General features: G+C 48.1%; 1 protein-coding gene across 1 annotated transcript; it reads left to right on the top strand.

The window, feature by feature from the left end:
- Positions 1 to 290: 290 nt before the first annotated feature.
- LOC125740313 (ras-related protein Rab-2A-like) lies at positions 291 to 11410 on the top strand. Its single transcript, XM_049011264.1, has 8 exons — positions 291 to 504; positions 5839 to 5910; positions 6232 to 6299; positions 8324 to 8406; positions 8513 to 8605; positions 8796 to 8907; positions 9221 to 9289; positions 10128 to 11410. The coding sequence occupies exons 1-8, from the start codon at positions 459 to 461 to the stop codon at positions 10221 to 10223; spliced, it is 639 nt and encodes a 212-aa protein (XP_048867221.1). The 5' UTR covers positions 291 to 458; the 3' UTR covers positions 10224 to 11410.
- Positions 11411 to 15676: the final 4266 nt, after the last annotated feature.

Consider the following 15676-nt stretch of genomic DNA (forward strand, 5'->3'; position numbering starts at 1 on the left):
GGCACCACTGGAATATCTCTCTTCACTTTTTTTCCAGCGAGAAGTGATACTTAAGAGAACCGGGGCGCTAGATGGCGCACATAATTCGACGGCAACTCCACTCCCCTAAAATGACATCTCGAGATACTAGACAGCTACTTGACCGCAATATATAAAACACCGGTTTCTCGAAAGCACTCTTTAAATATATTTAAATATACACCAATTTACCAACTTGGACAGAAATCCATCCCCGCGACGGCCGGCTAGAGGCAGCGTGCAGTGTCAGCACTTCCGGCCCCAGAAAGTCAAGCCTCCGCGTGCGTGGCGAAGGCGGTGCGCGTGACGTCGCCGGCCGAAGCTCGCGGCTGTCGATTGTTCCCTCTTCTGGGAGAGAAAGAGGCCGGATAGCGGAGCAGAGGCAGCGGCACCATCGCCAAGCGCACGGGGCTCGGGAGTGCGACACGCAGCTGCTGGCCATGGCTTACGCATACCTATTCAAATACATCATCATCGGGGACACGGGTAAGGGGGAGCGAGCGAGTGCGTGCGATCTGTCCCGGAGTCAGGGCTACTTAGGTGGCCGGTCGAGCTCCCGTTTATCCCCGCAGTGCTGAAGTCAGTGACGTGGTATCGCAGGCCGATTGCTTCAGTATATGTGTGGTGGGGAGGGCTACCTACGTTTTGTCCCACCTAGCTTAACACCTCCCTAGACAACCGCTCAGCGATGCCCACGCTGTGTAATTACTACGCTCCGTTCGGAAGACGAGAGATCAGCCCGGTCTGAGATGCGAGCCAACAAGTTACTGGAACAAAGCCACTAATGGACTTGTAAAAAGATGCGTTTGAAATGCGTGCCTGTGTTTTCACAAGGCGTCCTGGGCCTTGGTGTAGATAAGCAAACCGCAGCCTTCTCACTTTAAATGCCCGTCCGCTTCATTTTCTGCCGTTTCTCCATCCCTTTCGTTGTGCCGAGTGGAAAAATAACATTGTTGCGCGCTGGTGTCAGGCTGTCATAACATTTCTCGTGCTTTAAATCCCCTTGGCAGCGATCCTCTCGCTGTTTTCCTGGAAATGCCAGATTTGATTATGCGGTTAATAAGTACACGTCTACAGAGACAACGGCCTTTTTTTGTTTTGTGTGACGCCCTTGCATCTTGGCCGGTATTTGTGACCTTGCTGGTCCTGCATTACCTGGCCGTGGATCCTGCATGATGTCAAACAAAGCCTCCGATGGCTCCGGCCGCCTGGCAGCGTTGCTGTTTGCTCGGCTGTTGCTTTATCGCAGGCCTCCATCTGACTGTTTTCTATCCGGCTGACTAGGGACGAGATTCGTAAACCAAGCTCCTCTTAAGGCGTTTTCTGCATCTATTTCTGCATTAATTAACCATATTTCTGGATTAGGCATCGGTGTGTTTTATCACTACACATCGCTGCGATGGCGCTGTGCAGTTTTAGCTACACGGGATGTAGTTGTATAACGGCCGTTTGTTTATTGTATACTCATATAAGCTGTATTGAGACCAGTGTTAATCTAAAGAATTTAGTTAGGGACAAAATATTGTACGTGATAAATAGGTCTTTTTTTAAAATACCGATATTTCGATTTTTACCTGTGAAATTGTATTCTAAGGTCTCACCGACGTTTTATCTACAGTTATTTTGGCGTGGTAAGGTTACAGTACCTTTGCACAGAGAGTAAACATTAACTTCTGTTTTTTCTTGTTTAGCTTGTCTGGATGATGCCCAAAACAGTTTAATTTGTTTACTGTTAATGTATGGACAGTATTCACTTGTAGGTCTTTAGTCTTCTTCTGTGAGGTTTACAGAATGTTAATATATGCATCCCCGTCTTGGCTGTAACTGCAATCGTGTACGACTCTGTCGTTATGTCAGCGGAAGTGGTGACATCGGAACTATGAATTTAAACACGGACCTATCCATCATGCGAATGAACAGTTTGTGCTTTTCAACCGCGACTTTGTCCAAGACTGTTTGTTTTAATTACCGACCGCGACCTGGGCTCCTTCACAACCGAGGGTGTGTCTTGATTCCAGCTTCACAACTGTTTGCTTAACAATGCGGAGTCAGCCATGCTGATCAGGATCTCAGGTGTGCTGTTCAATCCTCAGTTTTCTCTCTAGTTGCGCATGGGCTGTGCTGGCACCAGCCTCTTTGTGAGAATATAGTTGGACTGTGTGTCACGGTTCAGAGTTCATTCCATGTGGCATGTCCATAGATCAACCTGTGAAGTTTCTAAGGCCGTACTCCCTGTTGTCAGGTTGTGGGATCATGCTGCATCTGTCTAAAACCACTCCATTCACTCCTGTTGTGAAATAGGAATTATTTTATGTGGAAATGTAGTCCCATTTGAAGCTTAGATCTTCATGATGTTTGTTTCGGCTCTTCAGAACAGACCGCGGTGCTTCTTCGTGATAGCAATATATATGAGTGTGACACCAACGGACGACCATTGCTTTGGGCCTGGTGTGTCGAGAGAGAGCTCCTTTTGTGGGCACCCAACACACCTGCGCCTTATTCTGCGTCCTTTCCTTTAGAGGGCTTCCCAAGAGCTCCCATAGCTCTGAAACCCTCCAGTGCTCAGTGCTTCTGGCTAAAGGTTGTCAGGAGGGACAGATTCTCAGCCAGATGGCTGGTGGGCTTGTCCTAACCTTCACTGGAATCTACTAATTATGGAGGTGTACTTCGTACGTTGTGAAACGCAGTCAGAATTGGTGGCACTCAGCTAAGTGTTCGGTAATCTTTTTATATACAGAAAAGCTCAACCCTCCCCTCTCCCCCTAGAAGGACATTTGAGTTACTAATATAAGGTCCATTCCCTCTAAATCCCTACTCTCTGACCCTATGCCCAGCTTAGGTAGGCAGCCAGTAGCAATCGATGCATATTAATACAGACTAATCTTGAGTTGTACAGTAATTCTGGTTCAGTTGCTTGTCCACAGTGGCTTTGAGAAGTTGTCCTGTTTCTCTAGGATCCCCCCCACTGCTCTGTCAAGCTGTCTCCCTGGGCAACAAAATTTGGCTTCATAACTCTATGGTTTTAACTCGAGTTGTTGTACTTGTGTATGTGTATAAAAATATGGGGGTTGTTGCTGTGTGTTGGTGTTTTTCTAGACGTGCGTTTGGGCCAGACTTCTGTGCCTATCTGACATCCGCAGTCTCCACCTCATGTTCTGTCCAGTCCTGGTCACCATGTGGAAGGTATTCTTCCAGAACATTCAGTCTTCTGACTCCCGCTCGAGTCCATCCACTTTGTTGCTGCAGATGTGCCTAACCTCATAAATATTGTAATTACCTCAAACACCCTCAGTCGACACACCAAGCCAAAAGCAATGGTCTTTTGTTGGTGTCATACTTGTTATATATATATATAGCTATCATGGAGAAGTATTGCAGTTTGTTCTGAAGAGAGGAAACATATGTCTTTAAGATCTTGGCTCGTACCAAAGCTTGAACATTGATGCTGGCTTCTTGTGTTCTTTGTTTTTTCTCTCCCCATAATCCTTTGCGTTTTGTGTTTCCACACAATGGCATATACTTGTGTGTTTTGGAACACCTGTCATTTGATGGGGTTTGTTGTGTTAATTCCTGATGTCACTGCAGAAGAGGGAACGTCGCCATCGATAGGCTGTTTCCCGCCTCCCACGCAGAAGCATGCCCTGCTTGGCAACTGCAGTCACTCTTAGAGACAGGGGATGTAGGTGTGCTCTGGTGCTTACAGCTTGTTCTGCTGACATCTGGTCTTTGAGGTACTTCTCGGGAGCACGGTGTCGACTTGTCATGACTGTCAACGTTGGTCTCAGTCGTCCCTTTGTCTGATCAACTGCGCCACCATCCACAGCTGTATGTGGGACTGAATGTCTTTGAATGTTTCAGAAAGGCTGCAGAGACTGTGGTTACGTACATGGCACACCTACTGCCTGAAACAGTCGAGCTCCATTCACAAGCCTAGCAGATACACTAGAATGTTGTAGATTCTGGTTTGTCTTGTCTAAACTGCAGTAGGTGACCTCATGCCTTCACACTGTAAAACCTAAGAGGTTGTGTCAGGTCAGCAACTTTAAGATCCTGAAGAAGGCTGGCCGTTGAACTTCTAGGAGAGTCTGTCATATAACCTCAGGAGCCGGATAATACATGACGTGGATCATTAAATATCCACATATAAGCGATCAAAGGACTTTGATGTAAGACGACTGCCATCTATACAAGTTCTGGTGGTTTTTCCTGCAACCCAATTCAAGCGGCATTTATTCACAGTGGCCATGATCAAAACTATCAATGACCGCATCTGTATCAGAGCGCTAATCCAAGCTCACTGTTGTCGGTGATCAATCACCATGGCAACATAAGATTAGCCAAACCCATCCCATATTTCTTTGCCTATATGTGCCCGTGTGTATGTGTGTATGCATGCAGGTATAGATTTAGTTTTATGTTGCTTAATCTGTAGTTTATTTAAACCAGATAACCCATCTGTCACATATATAATATAGGGATATATATATAGACCAATCCCCCTTTTCTGTGCCGTGATCCAAACCACTCAGTTTGGCCTTAACCTACAATTGCTTCGGCCTGCTTTTGACGTTAATCTACACGCAGCTCTGCAAGCAGGTCCTCCAACTTGCAGGGAAAATTTGGGGGTTGGTAGCAGGATTGGCACTCCAGTTACCAGTAAAAGAACTCTCACTGTTCCATTCAGACTAGTGTGGTGCTGCGGTATCAACCACTGCGCGGCTGCACTCAGGTTCTCGTCCCTGCGGTGGTACGTCGCGTTGGTGGGTGCGGCAACACGCTGTAATCGGTGCTCGCTCCTTACCGCTTCTCACATGAACCACAAAATTACTCTATTTAAAATAAGGGCAAGCTGTATGTTTTGTAAATAATAACGTTACTCCTATCATTTTCCAACTGTGTGTCACACGTCATGATCCAGTGATCATGCTTGCAGTAAAAACTAAACTAGTTTATTAGCTCCAGATGGATAACAACCTTCTCCAGTGTTCCAAGTTACCCAATTGCTAGTCACTTACTAAACCCAAAAGATTTTATCCGGCTGCCTCCTCTCTCCCCCCCCCCCCCCCCCCCCCCCACAAAAAATAACAGGTATGAACTGAACTGTGGCCCAAGAATCAAGGTCTGAACTGAACTGCGGATTTGGAAAATCTTACACCACTAATGTCTGCCAACTCCCATCCCAATCCGATCTTTTAATTAATATTTAAATCCACAGACATTCAAGAGGCGCCGGTGCATTCTTTCTCTAAGGGAGCCTCATGATTTCACAGTACTCCTTATTGTGATTGTGCAGTTCTCCAGTTAGCTTTGTCGTATTAATCGACACTCTCCTGCTTACTTCATCTTGAAATGACATCGCAGGTAGCTGTTGGGCTGCTTCGAGTTTCCAGTGCAAAGGTTTTCTGCACGGCTGACGTCTTGATAGTTTGCAGTTTCAAGCCATGTGCCGAAGGATTACATTGGCGTGTCACGGCACCATACAATCTGCCCGACTGATGTACATTAGATGGCCGTGGGAAATGAAATGGATCGGGTCATGGTAGCCGATGCTGATCGATTTAAAAAAAATGCCCGTATCAGCCCTGATTCCTGTCTTTATCAGCTCGGGACATTACTTATGCTGGCATAGTACCATCTCGAGCATTTGCATCCATTTGAGGTGGAAATCTGACCCAGTTACCAGGCTCAGAGAGTCCAGATTCAGGAACAAGTCTCCGCGCCTGGGAGTGTAACTGTAGGTGGGCGGTGCCTCGCCGGAGAGGTTGGGGGGGGGGGTCTGTGGGCAGAATCTTAACTACATATCACGTTTGTGTCTTTCAGGAGTGGGCAAGTCATGCTTGTTGTTACAGTTCACAGACAAACGGTTCCAGCCTGTGCATGACCTCACCATCGGTAAGGAGCTGCACACATCACCCATCATACACTTATGTGCTTGACTGGTTTGTCGTTCCGTGGATCAGCAGGGGGAAACTCTTGCCCTTGATTTATTTTTATTTATTTTTTTGACTCAAGGGCATAAATGACACTGTAGCTAATGATCTGAACTTATGAACACTAGTCCCGTAAGGTATCCTGCTGGTTGATGAAAAGTTCCCTTCGAACCGGTGATATTTTTAGCCTGTTCGGCGTGCCAAACTTTCGCAAGCCTTAGGAGGACCGTAAACATGTTTGCCTGACGTCCTCGCGCTTCGCTGGCGTTTTTTCCCCTCGCAGGCGTGGAGTTTGGCGCACGGATGATCACCATTGATGGAAAACAAATCAAGTTACAGATCTGGGACACGGTAAGTGTGTTAGTTTGTTTTTCCTGCACCATGCCATATTATAATGCAATGCAGGCTACGACTTTGCGCCAGTGATGAGAAGGTTGCTGGTCCACATCCCAGTCGTGGCGGGTGATGTCACCATTGGGCCCTGGAGCCTGAGTCACTTAACCCCAAATTTCTCCAGGGACACTCTACCCCTGCTTTCTCATTAGTATGTCACTTTGGCTAAATGCATCTGTTAAATAAATAAATGTAATTAAACATTAATATCTATTAAGCATGATAAAAATGAAACATGAACCACCTAAGGACATGTGCGCTTAATGTGTCTGCTGTGGACTGGGGTGTCCTTCACTCTCCCCTGTGTGTGTGTGTCTGCTGTGGACTGGGGTGTCCTTCACTCTCCCCTGTGTGTGTCTGCTGTGGACTGGGGTGTCCTTCACTCTCCCCTGTGTGTGTCTGCTGTGGACTGGGGTGTCCTTCACTCTCCCCTGTGTGTGTCTGCTGTGGACTGGGGTGCCCTTCACTGTCCCCTGTGTGTGTGTGTGTGTGTGTCTGCCGTGGACTGGGGTGTCCTTCACTCTCCCCTGTGTGTGTCTGCTGTGGACTGGGGTGCCCTTCACTGTCCCCTGTGTGTGTGTGTGTGTGTCTGCTGTGGACTGGGGTGTCCTTCACTCTCCCCTGTGTGTGTCTGCTGTGGACTGGGGTGTCCTTCACTCTCCCCTGTGTGTGTCTGCCGTGGACTGGGGTGTCCTTCACTCTCCCCTGTGTGTGTGTGTGTGTGTCTGCCGTGGACTGGGGTGCCCTTCACTCTCCCCTGTGTGTGTGTGTCTGCTGTGGACTGGGGTGCCCTTCACTCTCCCCTGTGTGTGTGTGTCTGCTGTGGACTGGGGTGCCCTTCACTCTCCCCTGTGTGTGTGTGTCTGCTGTGGACTGGGGTGTCCTTCACTCTCCCCTGTGTGTGTCTGCTGTGGACTGGGGTGTCCTTCACTCTCCCCTGTGTGTGTCTGCTGTGGACTGGGGTGCCCTTCACTCTCCCCTGTGTGTGTGTGTCTGCTGTGGACTGGGGTGTCCTTCACTCTCCCCTGTGTGTGTCTGCTGTGGACTGGGGTGTCCTTCACTCTCCCCTGTGTGTGTCTGCTGTGGACTGGGGTGCCCTTCACTCTCCCCTGTGTGTGTGTCTGCCGTGGACTGGGGTGTCCTTCACTCTCCCCTGTGTGTGTGTCTGCCGTGGACTGGGGTGTCCTTCACTCTCCCCTGTGTGTGTGTCTGCCGTGGACTGGGGTGTCCTTCACTCTCCCCTGTGTGTGTGTCTGCCGTGGACTGGGGTGTCCTTCACTCTCCTTCACTCTCCCCTGTGTGTGGACAGCGTGACCCTGTCAGGAGGCTGTACAGTTATAGTTTCTTTTTTTTTCAGTTTAGCTGTAAATACTTCCTTTGGTCTGCAGGGGGAGACTGACCCCTTTGACCACTTTCAGCTACCTCATTTGACTCTATGGTCTTTCCCAATAAGCTGTGTTCTTGCTGCTTGCCTGTTCCTGCAGTCTTTTGCCTGTCGATTTCTTTTTAGGTTTGATAGATTTGATAGTAAATATTTTGCCCTTTGCATGCTGAAGTTGATTGAGTAGTTCAGTTTAGGGGTGGGGTCACTCACTTATTATTTATTTACTGTGGACTTTGTTTACAGGAGCTAGCCTAGGCCTTGGGGGTGGGGAGGGCAGATGTTCCTGGTGGCCCCCTGAGCTCATTTTACACCAGGGCAGCAGTTCTTAGTTGGGTTAGAATAAAAACATGTGATGGATCCTGGAAAGGACTGGGAACCCCTGCTCTGATGTTGTAATTGATTAATGGTGAAGTCATTGACCTATGTTTGGTTGTGGGCATGAAGAATGCAACGGGAAGGCTGAGAGTGTGGCCTATAATTGGAGCTGGCAGTGGGTGGGCGGAGACTATGCATGGAGTGGGCTGTTCTTGCATAGGCTACTTTCTGCTCCTGTTTACCCCTGCAAATGTGTTGTTAATAGCATCGCTTTGACTTTCAGGCCGGCCAGGAGTCGTTCCGGTCCATCACCAGGTCCTACTATCGCGGTGCAGCAGGAGCTCTGCTGGTCTACGACATCACAAGGTGAGCAGCTCTCTCTCCCACTGTGTCCGTCTGCCCTCTGCTGGTGGAAATGTTAGTTGCACGTTTGTACATAGATTGATAGCCGACTCCTCTGATCTCTCCGCAGAAGGGACACGTTTAACCACTTGACGACATGGTTAGAAGACGCACGTCAACATTCCAACTCTAATATGGTCATCATGCTCATTGGGAATAAGAGGTAAGTGCCCGTTACTGCCAGTCTTATTACTAAAGGGCAGCATATTGGCCAGAGACTTCCAGATTGAGGGAGTTGTATGTTTGGGGCTACTACAATTTTTTTTTCATTGGGTGTGGGAATTTGATTGGGCGAATAAAATAAGTGTGGCCTGTTTTGCATCATTGAACTGGACTCCTCTCTGCCCTCAAAGTGATCTGGAGTCACGGAGGGAGGTGAAGCGAGAAGAGGGAGAGGCCTTTGCCAGAGAGCACGGGCTTATCTTCATGGAGACCTCCGCCAAGACTGCATCCAACGTGGAGGAGGTACGGCTGCCGGAAACCCGCTCGGGTGTAACACACTGCCCCCTGTCCTCCTGTCAGTGCATTGCAGACCTTAAACTGTTTTCTGCTGTTTTATCCTCATCTCAGCTCATTCATTTTCCTGATTAATCTTTCCCTGATTATTTCACTGCAGAGAAAAAACCCTGCAAAGGCTCCACATCTTTCTCCCTCCAGATTTAGTTGCCCCATGAGACGGGGGGGGGGTGTCCAATTAAAATTGAGCCGTCTTGCTCAGGTGGTCAGCGTGGCAGCTCTTATACGGTCCTTGCCGCTGAAGGTGTTTTCTGCATTTCAGGCGTTTATAAACACAGCCAAGGAGATTTATGAGAAGATTCAGGAAGGCGTTTTTGATATCAACAATGAGGTATGCATGTAACTTTCCCCAAATATTGACATTACCTGCAATGGATGGATGGATGACCCTAACATTTTACCATAAATATAATGTTGGTTTATCAGACATGATATCAGAAATGTCTGTATACATTTTTATGTGTTTCTGACTGTCCTGCTACGGAATCTAAAGAATGTGAAGTTAATATTGGGCAGTGTTTCCCAATCCAGTCGACAGGGACCTACAGACAGTCAGTGTTTTGGATCCCTTCCAGCCCCATGTCTGGCAGGGAGATTGGAGGGAGGGAAAACGTGGACTGGCCGTGGGTCCCCAAGAACCGGATTGGTAAACACTGCTGTAGGGGGGGGAAAAAATCAGAAAAAGACCTTTACTTTGCTATAGCGAAGGCCTAAATTCCTCACCAGATTCCCAGCGATGGCAGGGCTAGCTGGAATATGAAAGGTCTGTCCGTATATAAAGACTCGCGGTTCCAGCAGCACAGCCATTTCCGGAACACGTCTCCACACCACGCTGCCAGGACCTCAGCCATATGCCGCGATGCTTGGATTTGGCTTTCCTGCTGGCTTAATTGTGGCAGATGCTGTGTCACCTGCTTTGGAGTGACCAGATGGGGTACTTGTCCCCTAGGGACCTGGTGTCCGGTGCTGTCAGATATTGAGTCTCTCAGCAAGAAAGCTTAAATCCCAAAGTATAAATCCCTTTCTCAGTAACCAAACTCTGGGCATTCATTCAGACATGTCATTGTAGATGTGTCGTACCAAGTGAAACGAAGGGGCAGGTGGAAGGACATTATACAGTCTTTTTTTTTTTACTTCTCTCTCTCCCCCCCCCCCCCCCCCCCCCCAAGGCAAATGGGATTAAAATCGGCCCCCAGCACGCCGCCACCAATGCAACGCTGACCGGGAACCAGGGCGGGCTTCAAGCAGGGGGTGGCTGCTGTTGAGGTCATTCACAGCTTTGGCCCGCTGACCCCCGACCCACCCAATCCAACCCCCCTACCCCAAAACTGCCCCCAGTCCCACTGCAGGATTCAGCCACATCCAAGATGGCCGCCCATCACAATGTCGAGATCCTTCACGGCTCAAAGAAGGGACTGCGACAGATATGGCTACCGTCCCTACCGAAGCACAGATGCTGAGGATTGCAGCCCATGTCTGATCATTTTCTTTCTTGCTGTATTACTCCTCATTTGCGTGACCGTTGCGACTTCAAAGCGGAAATCACATTACACACTACAAAGTCAGCGGGGTAATTTAATCCGTCGCCGTGGATGGAGTCTGGATACTGTGGTAAAGCGGAAGTATACAAAAAAAAACCTTAAATTGTAGGACTGTATTTAAAGCTCTATTTCAAAGTGAAGAAGAGAAACGTCAGGGCTGTTTTAACTCTTTATTTTTCGTATATTTTCTGTATATAGGGTTATGATTTCTTGCTTTATATGTATATTAACCATGCTGGAGTCTTTGAGTTTTATGAAATTATCCACTGTATGGTTACAGCTGAAACTTATGACAGTATTGCTATAGCCATCCTGCTTAAAGTAGTTTTTAAATCTTTTATTATTATTATTATTATTATTATTATTGTTATTGTTGTTTTTGCCTTTTCCTAATCTCTTCCTGTCCTTAAAGCATTCTCTCTCTATGGGCTTTTGGCTGGATATTATGTGTCTATTTTAATGCCAAACTGTTGTTTCCGTGTGACATAATCCCACCTTTTATCATGGACCACCCACTTCCATGGGTTTGCTGTTTTTTGCCTTAAGGAGACGCGGATATTTTTTAGTGGTACAGTGTAACAAAGCGGCACGTGCACGATCACACACAGCGCCGCGGACGGCGACGCCTCCTGCAACCGCTTCCTGTCTGGGCCGGCCGGGGCTGTGACCGGTCACCCGCTGGCTCCCTGTCGTAGACAGGCCGTGTGGTGGGGGTCCTCCCTGCCCATCCCCTCCCCCAGGCTGTGCAGCAAGCTGCAGTGTCTCCATGGTTACGGGAAGGTCTAGAGTTTGGAGGTCTGGGGGGCAGGGGGGCGACCTGGAGTACACTCGTCGCCTTCGATTTATATCAGCTGTGTTGTCTGAAAATGAAATGTCACGACAATAAAAGTGTTTTCTGTGGCAGAAATGAATTCCAAACTCATGAATTTTATACCCGCTACACAGCCTACTACACTGTTTGTCAGGCTTAGGGACTGTTCCTCTGAGACTATAGTCTGCAGCGCACACGCATTCCAAGGGGACTGCTTTCCCCTATCCTGTTCACCCTATACACATCTGAGTTCACTTACGACTCCGAGTCATACCACATTCTGTTCTCAGTACAGGAGCCTTTGTGAAATGGTGCAGGTCAAACCGTCTGCGGCTGAACCCCTACATAACAAAAGAGATGGTGTTGCACTTCGGGAGGTCCAGACCCGCTCTGTCACCAGTCTCTGTTGAGGGGGTCGACGTAGACCTACAAGTACCTGGGGCTACAGCTGGACAACAAACTGGACTGGTCAGCGAACACAGAGGCGCTCCATAGGAAGGGCCAGGACTCTGCTTCCTGGGGAGGCTGAGGTCTTTCAACATGTGCAGGAAACTTCTGCTGATGTTTTACGAGTCCGTCGTCGCCAGCTTCCTTTTCCGTGCTGTGGTCTGCTGGGGACACCAAGTGACCTGGCAGGCTGGTGTGGAGAGCTGGCTCTGTGGTTGGTGCAGAGCTGGACTCCGGTACATCAGTAGCAGGGAGAAGGACCCTTTATAAACATCTGACCATTATGGACAATGACAGTTACCCCCCCTGCAAGGTAAGTCTCCAGGCAGAGGAGTCTGTTTAGTGGCAGACTGCGGTCACTGTGCTACTACACAGACAGACTGAGGGAGTCTTATGTCCCCCAGACCACACAGCTGTACAGCGTGTAACAGAGACGGAAGAGTGAATTGGACTTGGGCGTGAAGCTGCCTCTCTGCTTCCACTGCACTTCTAATATATGTAGCTTACATACCTTATAATTATGTCTTATGAAATATACACGAAGTATGAAATATTTCAAGTGTATATATATGCACACGGGGCGGCACGGTGGTGCAGTAGTTAGCACTGTTGCCTCATACCTCTGGGACCCGGGTTCGAGTCTCCGCCTGGGTCACACGTGTGTGGAGTTTGCATGTTCTCCCCATGTCGTCGTGGGGTCTCCTCCGGGTACTCCGGTTTCCCCCCACAGTCCAAAAACATGCAGAGGCTAATTGGAGTTGCTAAATTGCCCGTAGGTGTGCATGTGTGAGTGAGTAGGTGTTGGTGTGTGAGTGTGCCCTGCGATGGGTTGGCCCCCCATCCTGGGTTGTTCCCTGCCTCGTGTCCATTGCTTCCGGGATAGGCTCCGGACCCCCTGCGACCCAGTAGGATAAGTGGTTTGTAAGATGGATGGAAGGATGGATATATACACACACAGTTATGTTAAAGTATACAGATTATATGTTTTATATATACTTTTCAATTATATATTTTTATTCTATCTTATGATGTATGGTAGCAGCTATTATCTGTGTACATAGTCACATCTATCTATCTATCTATCTAGTCTGTCTGTCTATCTGTCTAATCTAATCTTTTTTCCCTTAAAATAGGTATAGGTTGTACAGAGCTCTGAAATAATTGCAGTGAGTCTTTGTTTTTAAGCCTTACATATTGGGGTTAGAGCTTATGTTGGAAGGAGAGGGGCCTGGCTGAGGCTGTCTGCCTGCCTCGGTTTGGCTTAATGGGCTCGGGGGCAGGGGAGTCTGGGCCATGGTATGACACATTTGGGGGAGGGGGTGCAGGGCCATTGTATGACACATTGGGGGGGGTGCAGGACTATGGTATGACACATTGGGGGGGGGGGGGGGTGCAGAACTATGGTATCACACATTTAGTGGGGGGTGCAGGGCCATGGTATCACACATTTAGTGGGGGGGATGGGGTGCAGGGCCATGGTATCACACATTTAGTGGGGGGGTCGGAATGGTAGAGGCATTGTAATTATTCAGATCCTCTCCCGCTCCTCAGTTTGGTTTAATATATTTTGCCTTTTAAAAAGTATATTAGGATTTAATGGTCACAGGAAGAAACCGGCTGTACACACAGACCGTTCTCAGGAAAATTCCTGCTTTCATGCCAGTAGATCTGTACATTTCGAGGGCTGTGCGAACATAAAGCCAGGACTCTGCTCTCTTTGCTCACTCCTGCTCGGAGAACTTTGACTCGCGCTTGCTGGAAGCCCCGTGTGAGTTATTATGTTACACCTGCTGTCCAGGCAGCAGAACTCTGCCCCATCAGAGCCTGAAGGGCAGTTTGGGATTGACTGAAGTGCGTAATGTGTCTGATTTATCATTTTGGATCTCTTCCGCTTATCCCCCCCTCTGAGAATCAGCTTTGGTTATGCTCTTGCCAGCTGTTGGCACCATCGGTGAAAGAGAAACTGCAATTGGCCACTGGGTGTTTGACATGTGACCAGGGGAGGCAGATGGGTTCAGTGTGGAGCCAGTGCTAGTCACGGGAGAGACTGTTGCTGTGGTAACCAAAAGGATCGTGGCCCATTAAGGAAAGTGCCAGATCCTGCTGGAAGGGGGATTGGTGGAGGTCAGCTATGTGACCTTTAAACCCAGTGTAAGGAGGTATGTAGGGTGAGGTGGGGGGATGTGTCAGAGTATGACCCCCAAACGCAAAAATCAGCTAGTAGCCTTTGTAGTACCAAGCTGATTCCTCATGCAATTTCACAGATTAACTAAATAACACCTTAGAAACGTTTTAAAATTCAAAAACAATGGAGTTGGCAAAAAGTGATGAAATGCCCTGATAAAAAAAAAAAAAAAAAAACAAAATACAAAATAAATAGCATGTCCTACACTACAGATTTTGGCAGCAACTGTCCGTCTGTAATTAGCCTTTGCTGTATGTATCACCAGAACAGCCCTGGTGATCAGCAAATCCCACTGGCAGACTCAAAACTTGGACTATGAAGAAGAGAAGCTGGTGTTCGGAGATTGCTTCAGTCTGAAGCTAGTGTAGCCCCAGGACTGGCCCGAGGGGTACACCAACACAAGCCAGCTGTGCTTCTAATTTTACGACCAGCTCCTCGTCTTTTCCTCCTGGGTTCCATATCTTTGTTTGCATGTAAGCTTGTTCCTGTACAACCCTGCCTGTGCGTTTGTAGCGTACGTGATGTCAGTAGAGGGACGTTCTGTCCCACTGCTAGTTCAGATTGCCACTGCAGGTGTGCATGAACCATCTGGAGGATCCCGCTGACCAACTACCTGCTTAATTACTAAGAAGGCAAGACCAAATGTTTCACCTGGGACCTGATTACGCTCCCATAAAGAGGGTCCGACCGCCGTGGTAGGGCTCTGTGTATATTTTTAGCATTACACTCGTGTCGTAACTGTATAATGCTGACACATGTAAACGCCCTAATTCCACATTCCCATTTCTTCAGTACCTCAGCGCCATGATCAAAGTTCATTAGTGCTCCATTGAGACACTACTGGAGTCTTTAATCAACAATCTGACGGTAGACTGGCCTCTGGTGTTCTGTGTGCCAGGGCATAAAATGCTGTGAGAGCCTGGTTTGCTTCTGCTCTGTGCCCAGTAGCCACAGCAAGAAGGAGCCTCTAGAAAATGTTTCCAAAATTAAAGTGACCTGTTTATCTTAAAAGTCTCTTTAGTGGAATATTTTTGCGCTTTGATCGACATTTCAATAGCAACACCTCTGCTAGGCAAGAGTGTACAGCAAGGTGTGGGAAGTAGGGAGATTTCCTACCAATGATGTGGAGGTACCATGCGGTTTGGCGAGTTCAGGGCTGATTTGATCCTTAAAGATGTTGAAATTAAACCTATTTCCTTGTTGCTGGGACTTTCAGCCACATTCTTTTGGCACATTCTTTATGCACTGGTACATAAAATAAACCAGTTGTCTATTAATTTATTGCATTGACCTTCTCTGTTGGAAGATCTGCCCTACCATTTGCTGGAGGACTGGCTGTGTCAGCCACTGGGGGCCAGGACTAACCAAGCATGATCTGCTGGCAGGTGTCACTCAACATGGTGTCGGTTTCCTTGACAACCGCATCCGGAGCAATCACACTCTTCTGTAGGCTGCAGGAGACCATGGCCAGAGTCAAAATCATGCTGAATAGTAGGGGGTTGACGTAGAGTCTCCCATGGAGGGGGGATGGGGAAATACAGATACCGGTGTTTATTCTGTTAAATATCTGCCTTTGAATATTCTGAACATTACATGCTGTGCCATTGTCCAAGAGAGCTTTTCCTGAACATGTCAATCCCCCTGCCCTCCACTTTTTGAAATGGCTCCCAGTGACATGTCATGGGCCAGCAAGCAGCTTTGGTCCTGCATGATTGATGTGCCTCTGACTCTTTA

Source organism: Brienomyrus brachyistius, chromosome 4 (genome assembly GCF_023856365.1).
Source record: "Brienomyrus brachyistius isolate T26 chromosome 4, BBRACH_0.4, whole genome shotgun sequence".
Lineage (NCBI taxonomy): Eukaryota > Metazoa > Chordata > Actinopteri > Osteoglossiformes > Mormyridae > Brienomyrus > Brienomyrus brachyistius.

Coding starts and splice junctions, on each gene's coding strand:
- LOC125740313 (XM_049011264.1), top strand. CDS start 459: ATGGCTTACGCATACCTATTCAAATACATCATCATCGGGGACACGG. Junction 6,300..8,323: donor AGTTACAGATCTGGGACACG/GTAAGTGTGTTA, acceptor TTTGACTTTCAG/GCCGGCCAGGAGTCGTTCCG. Junction 8,407..8,512: donor CTGGTCTACGACATCACAAG/GTGAGCAGCTCT, acceptor ATCTCTCCGCAG/AAGGGACACGTTTAACCACT.